Genomic DNA, 10435 nt, shown 5'->3' with positions numbered 1-10435 from the left:
CTGTGTCTCCCCCTCTCTCTGCCCCTCCCCTGCTCATGCTCTGTCTCTGTCTCTCTCCCAATAATAAAGAAAAATGTTAAAAAAATGTTATTTAATCAATATGGGTTTTTTGTAATTGAGAAAGCTAGAGTCCAAATATACTTGGTGTTTGCTATTCATAATTTATTCCTTAGCTTTTTGAGGTGATAAATCAAGAAATAAATTTAATAAAATTTAAAAAATGGGCAACAGAACAAATTGTTCAAAGGGAGTGTGATTGGTTCTCCATCACTAAAGTTCTCAGATTCTAAGTATATGTGATGTCAGGGTGAAAATGCAAAGAGCGAACACAGAGAACAGAAGAGGGCATGGTTTGGGGCCCAAGGTCTAATTCAGATCTGCTCCTCTACCTGTGAGGGCAGAAGATAAAAATGCATAAGTTTGAAAGAGAAAGTAGATCTAGATAAATGAGAAGATTGAATACAAACCCTGAAGTAAACCCAGTTACTCTCTCTCTCTCCCTTAACCCCTCCCCCTTTAGGTGTCTATGCTGACTAACAGATTCAATATCAATTTTCTCCCCAACTTAATCTCTAGTTTAAAGACAAAAATCTGTGATAAGCATGTTTCTTAATAATCATGCAGTTGTGTGTGGGTTAAACCCTATCAGTTTTCTTGTCTGCAACTGAAAACATGGGCAGTGACTTCTGTGAGTGGGAAGAGGCAGGAAGGGGTACCCTTTGTAATTGGTGCCATTCTGCAATGCAAGCAAGGAGGGAGAATTCAAACAAACAAACAAAAAACCTGAAAGAAAAAAAAAAACCTGTAGGGACAGAGCACTAAGAACAGTGAGCGTGGGTGCAGAGCTCCAGCAAAAGGTGATCTGAGACCAGGCAAGAAGAAGGTCGGTTCGCAGAACTTCCTCCCAAACCCTCGTGTGTTGGGATGAAGTAGTAGATTGATTTTGCCTTCCTGTGATTAAAGCCTTTTTTTTTCTTATAAAAAGTAGCAAAAGGACATAAAATAAACTTATAAAAAATTCAGTAAAGTCATTTGGCACCTATAGTCTTGATACATTTATTGAATAGAGACTTTGTTCTGTGATCTTTGAACATATTCACAGAAAGTTCCAGTCTCTTGTGGTTATGGTAACATGAATAATATGATGATATTGACACCTACGTTTGCTGTATTCTGTACATGTAAGCCTTCCTGACTGCAGATACTTCCTGACTGCTCCATGGGATGGGAAGAAAAGCAGCTTTGCAGCTGAGGCTGTCATGAGTCCCTCGCACCAACCCTGGAGAGGAGAACCCAGGCATCTGTCCCCACCCAGAGGACTCAGGCTTGCCCCAGCATGCAGAGCTATGCACATAGAACATAGACATATTCAAATAACAGAGTTATTGGGGCGCCTGGGTGACTCAGTTGGTTAAGTGACTCAATCTGACTTCAGCTCAGATCATGATCTTACGGTTTGCAAGTTCAAGCCCCACATTGGGCTCTGGGCTGACAGCTCAGAGCCTGGAGCCTGCTTCCGATTCTGTCTCCCTCTCTCTCTGCCCCTCCCCCACTCATGCGCTGTCTCTCTCAAAAATAAATATTACAAAATATTAAAAATAGAGTTCTTTAGAGTCAAATAAATAAATACACTCAAAAATGTGATACATATTTATAAAACTGGCCTATGACAATGGGATCAGGGATAATAGGGGCTAACGCTCTCTCTACATTTTCAGTGACCAGTATGTATGTGGGACAGTCTAGATAACGAATTTGTTAAATACAAGATACGATCAGCCTTCTCTGATGTTGAAAGTTGATTGTCCAATCTGGCTGTTGATTGTGGCTCAAGCTAATGGAAAGGCTTTGCGGGGGCTTTCCTTTAAGATCACCCAGTATCGATAGTGTCAATGCATTAGTCATCTTAATTAATAATCATCTGTTGGTCTTAGACCTCATCCTTGGCGAAGGCTCAGGGGTATCTCCATCAGACATAACTGTTCAGTGAGCAGATGATAAGAGGGCCTGTGTTCGTCCCTTCATTTGGGAGGCAAGGGGAGAAGATCGGCCTGAGAGCCTCTTGAAAAGAGGCTGGAGGGAAGCTGTAGATGAGGGACTCATCTGTCACGTTGTAGAACGCTATATGTCCAGACTCATAGTCTAAGAAAACACCAACCTTATGCACAGGCTCTCTGACGTGTTGACCTTTTAAAGGTGATGAGACCCAAAGACTATAATCCTCTCCAATTTTTAAGCCTATAAGTGAGAAGAGGTCCCCAGGTGGCTTTGGGAGATTGCCCTTTCTGCTCACGGAGTCCTTGCAAATGCCCACTTCCCACTCGGTCTTGTTGCCCACCTCCACCTCCCAGTAGTGTCTCCCACAGGTGAAGATCTGAGCGCCCAGCACAGTTGCAGACTGGTCAAATCGTTCTGGGTTGTCAGGTAATTGCTGGCGGACTCCGCCGTGTCTCACGCTTTTCAGATCCTCAGACAAGACAAGATAGGCATTGGCTGTAGCTGGATCCAGAGTTATGTCCGCTGCAAGAGGAGAGAAGAATGAATCCCCTCTTGCATTCTTGAAACCCCTTTTATACATGTGGAATTTAAGTTAAATTCTTAGCTTCCAGTCCTATTTTTAAAAATATAATTTAGGTGAGTATGGTGAAGAGTTGTGTTTCCTTGAGAACAGAAGCTCTGAGCTCTTCTCTCACTGTTTTACAATCACTGAAAGTAAATCACTAAAAAGAAACAGAAGAGAATCATGTGGACAGTGAAACCTGCCTGAGAGGAGAGAAGAGGAATCTCTGATAGAATGGAATGGAATAGAAGTTTTCTGTTAACAGCATAGCTTTAAAATTCAGAGCTGTCTATCCACACAGGGCATACTCTTTGTCATTTGTATTCAGATGAGCCAACACTCATTCTGGTTATTCAGTTTGGGTGGGAAAAAAATAGAGGCACCAATCCGTTCTGAACTTATCCTTAGGTGCCTAGCATTTTCTGTACAATATCTCATTTAATCATGGCACTTCCTCCCCCCTTTTACATTTTTTTAGTTTTGAGAGACAGAGACAGAGTACAAGCAGGAGAGGGGCAGAGAGAGAGACAGAGACACAGAATATGAAGAAGGTTCCAGGTTCCAACACAGAGCCTGATGCAGGGCTCAAACTCCCAAAATGAGAGAACATGACCTGAGCCAAAGTAGGTCGCTTAACCAACTGAGCCACACAGGTGCCGCTCCCCATTTTTATAAAAGTGGAAACTGAGGTTCACAGAGGTTAGGAAACTTGTCCAAGATTACAAAGTTACTGAGTGTTGAATAACAATCCCTGATCAGCATTTTTCATTATGTCGTGCAGAAATGCAGCCTCCTATAACATTAGTGAAACCATCCGTGACTGGTTAAGTACATTGTGAACCAGTGAGAGACCCCCACCCCCATCTTCTGAGAGGAGGTCACAGAAGAGGCTCCCAACCTTCACTGACCTCTCAGACAAGATTAAGTGCCCCTACCACATAATTTCATACTTTTATTTATAGATCAAATCCTAATCATCACTAATTATTTGAGATTAATGTCTGTCTCCTCAAGTTCTATAAAAGCAAAGGCAGGTCTGTCTTATTTACGACTGTAAGAAAGCTCAGAGTTTAATGGCATAGTACCAGGTACATAATTGGCACTTATCAAATATCTACTGAATCCAAAGCCCATTAGACCTTCCTCTGAAGGTCAGATTGTCAACGAGTTAAAAGTTGAAAACTAAGGCTAAGTTCTCTTCGCGATAACCAACCTAAGTATCCAGAGCATTCTAAAAGGATAGCTTGAATGGTGCCTCACTGGGACTTAAGAATTTAAGTAGCTTTTATCCTCAGAAGAATAGAGGTAGAAATGCAGAAACCCCTGAGGAGGGGTGTGTGTGTGCGGAAGCGCACGCAAGGGGATAAAATGGACGTAATGGAACAACAAAAAGGAAGTGCCAGGGATCCTTAGACAGAAAACACAGGTAGAAGACCCCTCAGTCAGGTGTGCTTCTGTCTGCTTCAGACCAGAGACGGTCTGTGGCCCCAGCCCACCCTGAAGTTTCAGGCAGACTCACTGTGCCTGGCACCCATAGAAGCCTGGCACCCAGATGGCGAATATTCTATGTCAGAGGAATCTGCTAAAAAGCTCAGTTTTGCATTCCCTAGTACACACTGAAGTTAACTCTGCAAATCCCTGGAGGTTTGACAAATCAGGCTGACTTACTGCTGAATTTTTTTAGCATCTCCCTCATGCCAGTGATGCGGCACAGACTCAGTTCCGTGGTGGTGGCCTCTGGACACTGGAGCAAGAGCGGCTCACTCCTACAAGAGGGCAGAGACCGTCACTCTGTCTCCCCCGCGCAGACCACAGGCCTCCAAGCCGAGAGTCCCTCTCGTTTCTCCCCAACAGCATGGACACTCTCCTCCCCACTCTGACGAACTTCTCAGCAACACACCCCTGTTTCTTACATGGCTGAACCCAGACTGCCAACCTACCTTTCCAGTGTTCCTTTCACATCCTAAGGGGAGAGAAGAAAGAGGGTCAGTATCTGTGCTCTTTGATCTCTAACAAAGACAGAATCCATTTGGGATCTAGTCCTTTATACTTTCACAGGAGGGGGTTCTCAGAACGACCAGACTCTCTTGTCCTTTCCTCATACCATCACTTTGTCAAAAGAACCTGACACTGACAGAGGAGCCAAACTATTGATTTTGTGATCCGATGCCTCAGGGAGTCAAAGAGCAGCAGAAGGAAGTGGGAGAGCGGGAGTAAGCCTGTGCAGTAGGGGTGCGGGAAAGTCACTAAGTTAAACAGCATTCTGTGGGGGCTCACACAGCCCGAGTTTACAAAGGCCCCAGAGAATGCACTAGTGGCCCCAGGAGGCAGCAGAGCAGAGACGGTGAACCATATGGGCTCAGTACAGAATACCGCGTTTCGACTACATTTTAGCTGTTTTTTTTTAAATGTTTTATTTATTTCTAGGAGAGAGAGAGAGAGAGACAGCATGAGCAGGGGAGGGTCAGAGAGAGAGGGAGTCACAGACTGAACGAGGCTCCAGGCTCTGAGCTGGCTGTCAGCACAGAGCCCGATGCGGGGCTCGAACCCACGAACCGCAAGATCATGACCTAAGCGAAAGTCGGACGCTTAACCGACTAAGCCACCTGGGCTCCCATATTAGCTGTTTGATAGGCACATTTTCCAATGGCCAGAGGTCTGAATTATTAAGTAAGAGCTACTATAAACCCACAGGGTAGATTACGATTACCAAGAGTACAGAAAATAGTATTTAATTTCACCAGCTCTCTGGGAAGATGAGATGTAATGTGCCAGCAGCACATAGTAAATGCTCATTAAACAAAATAATTAATGAAGCTGAAGTTGCAGACAGGCAGGCACAGCAGAAAATGGAGTCATCATCAGGCTTGGTCTGGAAAGCTATTCTATCTACTGGGTTTTTTTTCTCTGTCTTGTCAAGCCTTTATTTATACTATAGACATTAATCCTTTTTTTAAACAATGTTTATTTGTTTTGAGAGACAGAGCACAAGCAGGGGAGGGGCAGGGAGAGAGAGAGACACAGAATCGGAAGCAGGCTCCAGGTGCTGAGCCATCAACGCAGAGCCTGATGTGGGGCCCAAACCACGAACCAGGAGATCATGACCTGAGCCGAAGTTGGAGGCTCAACTGACTAAGCCACCCAGGGGCCCCTAGAACATTAATTCTTTAGGAAAACTATATTGGGTCCAGAACTTAGTTTTTTGGGGGGTAAATAAAGAAAAACTTACTTTTGCATAGCTTGAAATATTATGGGCTACAATATGTTCTTGTTAATGTCGCACTGATGTTCCCAATAGTCTTACCTCAAAAGATTCTAAAATGGAGTTCTGACAGGTGGACTCTATCTGCTCAATCATTTTGCTCAGGCTTCTTATTTGCTGGGTCAGCTTGATCTCATTGTCCCTCAGCTTCTTCATGTTCTCTCTTTCCTCCTTTTCCAGTAACTGCAGCTGTAGCTGTTCATCCTCCTTCAAAAACTGGTGCATTTTTACATATTCTGACACAACAACCTGCTTACAGGTCTTTGTCTCTTCCTGCCGCCCACACACACACACACACCCACGTACGCACACACATGGGAACAATATAATAAAGTTAGCGACAGAAATGCCTGTGTAGACTTTAAATCCTCGCAAAGTCCTAGAGTTCCACTATGACACATAACACATATTCTACTAAGTAGTTGGGGGGATAGTGTGATATTGTAGGGGGTATGTGTGCTCCAGATACACTAGCAAACAAAACCAAAATGTCTATTCCCAGGAGGCTGTCATTCCGGGGTGGGAACAAATATAAACAACTAAGAGATACAAATCACAAATACTCCCCTTTAAGAACTCAGTGTATTGGGAGAATCAGATACACACACGGATGTTTTAAATATCTGACTCAACACTGAGGCCTTTGGAAGACAGCTCACCTTCAAATCTGTGACTAACTCGAGCATTTGTTGAGATGTACTACACCAAACTGTTATATGGCCTTTATTTCCCTTTGCCTTTTTCCCCCACTCTCTTTTTACCTCAAAGCATTTGAGCTATTTCTTTTTATTGATTTTTCATCCTATATTGTCTGTAACTTGTAATTTTAAATAATTATAATCAGAGCCATAATAGAGGTAGCCACCAAGTTGTATAGGTGTACCTAGAAGAAAAGAAAAGAAGCAGGCCTGGCGATGGGGAAATTGTTCGAAGTGAGTCTCGGGATTCCCAGGTGGACAAGCAGAGGTACACAGCCCAAAGTAAAGACACTGCATATTGTAGGATGGGGATTGACAAATTTGGTCTTTGTCCCCTGGTATTTACTAAGTATCCCTTTAGTCTCCCTCATAGAACATATACAAGATACAACAGTAAGCCAGTTACTGACCTTGCACAGTGTTACTCTTTCCTTCTCATGGGATAATATAACCTGAGTTTCCTTTTTCTTTTTACGCAAAAGATTTAAGATTTCCTGGAGTTTCTCCTGCAATAGAAACAAATTCTCTGTGGCAAATGAGCAGAGCACCAGGTTGTGAAGAAGACTTGAGCACCAATACAAACATGATGAGCTAACACAAAGAGTGAAGCAGGATCCACACCGGGTTTGTGGTCTGGCGCCCGGAGACCAGGACCCATGACTGTCACCAATAGAGAATATTATGGGCATAAGTGATGGAATGTGATTTGTGTTCTGAGATTTGTATTGAGCAGCCAATCTTACTTTGTGACGCTGTTCAGCCTCACTGGAGGGATACAATCTGTTTATTCCGGGACACTGGGTTGAGAAAGCATTTACACCCTGCTGCTCATCAGAAAAAGCCTTAGCGGCTGCCCCAGAGCCACCTTGTTTGCTCTCGCTCTGCAGCACATGGGATCGGAGCTGCTTGCCGATGCCAGCCAGCCTCCCCAGACGCTCATTGGGCTGGAAGTGTGGGCTCTCCAAGGTCCTCCAGCACTCAGGACAAGATAAAGGGGTGCTGTGTTCCTTCCAGCTCCTCAGGAGACACGCCACACAAAAGCTATGCCCACACTCGGTGGTTACCGGGCTGGTGAAATAGTCCAAGCAGATGAAACAGGTCAGTTCTTCTCTGAGATTCTCCATCAAATCTGCTGTAGACATTTTTACAAAGAAAGACATAAAGGCAAGGTCATGCCTCTCTTCTGGGATGAGAAAAGTCCTCGCTGAGGTTCTATGGTTTTGAGTAACAGGTGGGTGATCAGTTGCTATGCTGTTCATACAAGAAACTCTTACTCTCCTCTGTGCTTGATTTCACCAGCTGACACATACTCTCTTAACAAAAAGCCAATTATGACTCAACGTGGAATCCTTGTACACTGGGTTCATCATCAACCCCAAACTTTTAAGGAATCTCTCACTGCTCAAGAAACATACTGGATACTGTGGATACTTGTTCCTAACAGACTTTGTTCAAGAGTAGTCTATTATATATAAATAACACCAGGAAAACAATCAAGTACCTTGATCTTAAGCTGGAAGGTTAGGTAATTTATTGTGAGCCAATACAGAGGTTTAAGGTATGATGATATCTAATAATACCTGAATTGGAAATATGGCCCAAATCTTTTGGAAAACTCCACTAATGGAATCTAGTTAAGAAACTGTAGGCAGAAAATCATAATACCTATCCCGTCTCTCATTAGGCCCTTTTAGGTGCTTGATCAAAGCCTGAAATAGTTTTGCTCCTTAATGAGGTACTGTGTGCTTTTATTTAATCTTATTCATTCCAACAAAATGAAAGCAAGTCCATTGAAACATTCCCTGATTTTAAATGTACACTGGATTACCAGAGTTATATTTACTACTACACCCTGCAGACCATGATACTCTCACCTCTCCACCACCACTGAAAGCATGTAAAACATTATTATTGTTGGAAGTTGCCTCAAGAGGCCATAACACTATGGAGTGGAGGGAAAAAAACTATACTTCAGAATATAATTTCATTCACTTATTTTCACCCTTTGAAACTAGGTCTTCTTCAACTCCGTATCCGTTCTAACTGAACAGAAGTCCAATGTGCAAATAGTTTTAGACCTATGTAAAACTACATGGATAGCATGGAGATGGTGTACAATGACCATTGAGATTATTAGTGCCTTATCGTATTAATCTGCATTGCCATATGCTCATGAGGCAGCACTTAATCATGGCCTACCACCTGCTCACTGACCTCCGGGAAGTGCAAACTTAAAAGTTCTTCCTTAGAACCTAACCAGTTTCTCCCTCCCACTGAGTTCATCGTACCTTATTTGTGTTCTTATCCTGTCTCATGGCAGCGCTGACCACCATCCATGGGTCTCTATCACCTATGCTCTTTCATTCATTCCTTTCTGATTTTCGTGGTTCCCACTGGTTCTTCTTTCTCACTTATCTCCAACAGGATGCTGGATGCTTTCCCTAGTTGAACTTTTGTAAAAAGAAGTTTTCTGGACTGAAAGGATTTTTCCTCCATTTTCCTTCCTCCTAGTCAACTCTCATCCTTTTGAAGTTATTAATTCGAATGTTTTAATCGTATGTTTTTTATGTGACATTTGTAAATTACTGAGGTGACAACTTACAAAAACGACAAGAACAACAAAACACAGCAGAGTTATACTAATTTAAATAGAGAGGAAGCATCAGTTCGAGGTCATGAAACTTGTCTCTTCTACTTAAGATTACTTCTAGTCTTGTAACTGAGGTATAGCTTCACAGTATTGTTTAGGAGTTAGTCTTAAGTAAGGGTCTTGGGGAAAAAAAACCCTATAATAACATTAACTGCCTTTACTGGAAAAAGGATTGATGAACTACCACCTATATCAGTGTGTTATTCCCACACAAACCCAGAAGGAGTCTTTAACATTGACCAGGATCATTAGAATAAGCCTTACAATAGAGATATGGTACATCACAGATCCTGTATTCCAACTTAGAATGGGGAAACTGGCATGTTCTAAATTCAAGTCACACTGATCTGTTCCATCCCACATCTCTCTTCTAAGCAAACTCCTTTCATAAACTCCTTAATACAATAACCATATCCTATTCATCAGTGACTAGAAGAATTATTTGCATATAGCAAAGGCTCAACTTATCTGTAAGTTGTAAATGAAAAAGTAGAGGACCTATGTTGTTATAAAACTACAGTCTTTCATCCTGCCAGAAGCCAAGTAATTATATAGTCCAACTACCTTGTATAGATGGTGAAGAAAATTGAGATGAATAAATTGAGTTGTTCCCCTGACTACTTGCTTACTGCATGAGTCAGGTCAGGACTAGGAACCGGGCCTCTGACCTCTGACTCATTCTCTGTTGTTCACACACTACCCTGCATCTCATTTGTTGACTTGTGAGTGGTTGAAATTTTACAGCTATCTCAATAAAATGAATATTGTTCAGATATTTCAGAAGGAAATCGGACAGCTGTTATTACAGAGTGATGTTGTGACAGGTATCTGAAATCACTGGCTACACCCATTATTGGAGACGCATACTTCTGTACCATCTCTCATGACACATTTGACTGAGCTTAGTTCATAGATGAAGAAATTTGGAGATAACTCATAGATGAAGAATGGGCCAGCCACCCCAAAATACATCCCACCGATTCTCAGGGCACTGCTCTGACAGACATGATTTCTGAGATCAACAACTCAAGTAGCTTCTTCTCTGACCTGTCTCCTGGTGCGGAGGTGACAGTAGGGATTACACTCTTAAGGTCTCCACAGTCACAACTGCCATCCACGTGCTACTAGGGTTAGAGCGCACTGAAAAGAGAAAGCTGAGAGATGTGTTTAGAACTTATTGATGAAGGCAGTGGACTAGATGGGGACTTATTGGAAAAACATATTGCTTCAAAGCCTGATTTTAAAAATATGTCTGTCATTTTATA

The 10435-nt window shown here is 42.6% G+C and overlaps 1 protein-coding gene across 3 annotated transcripts; it reads right to left on the bottom strand.

Annotated features, from left to right (window-relative positions):
- Positions 1 to 1587: 1587 nt before the first annotated feature.
- On the bottom strand, positions 1588 to 8834 carry TRIML1 (tripartite motif family like 1). 3 transcript variants are annotated; one of them, XM_077773296.1, is made up of 7 exons: positions 8809 to 8834; positions 7264 to 7649; positions 6931 to 7026; positions 5865 to 6095; positions 4501 to 4523; positions 4229 to 4326; positions 1588 to 2520 (listed from the first exon to the last, which is right to left on the bottom strand). In XM_077773296.1, exons 2-7 carry the CDS (start codon positions 7642 to 7644, stop codon positions 1970 to 1972), a joined length of 1380 nt encoding a protein of 459 aa, XP_077629422.1. In that variant the 5' UTR covers positions 7645 to 7649; positions 8809 to 8834; the 3' UTR covers positions 1588 to 1969. The 3 variants fall into 3 exon arrangements, with proteins under 3 accessions (XP_077629422.1, XP_077629415.1, XP_077629430.1); XM_077773289.1 differs by lacking the exon at positions 8809 to 8834 and having other exon boundaries at positions 7264 to 7767; XM_077773304.1 differs by lacking the exon at positions 8809 to 8834 and having other exon boundaries at positions 5865 to 6038; positions 7264 to 7767.
- Between the last annotated feature and the right edge of the window lie 1601 nt (positions 8835 to 10435).

This window comes from Crocuta crocuta, unplaced genomic scaffold (assembly GCF_008692635.1).
Source record: "Crocuta crocuta isolate KB4526 unplaced genomic scaffold, BGI_CrCroc_1.0 scaffold140, whole genome shotgun sequence".
Lineage (NCBI taxonomy): Eukaryota > Metazoa > Chordata > Mammalia > Carnivora > Hyaenidae > Crocuta > Crocuta crocuta.
The sequence above is the reverse complement of the archived record's forward strand: the minus strand, read 5'-3'. Positions and strand labels throughout refer to the sequence as shown.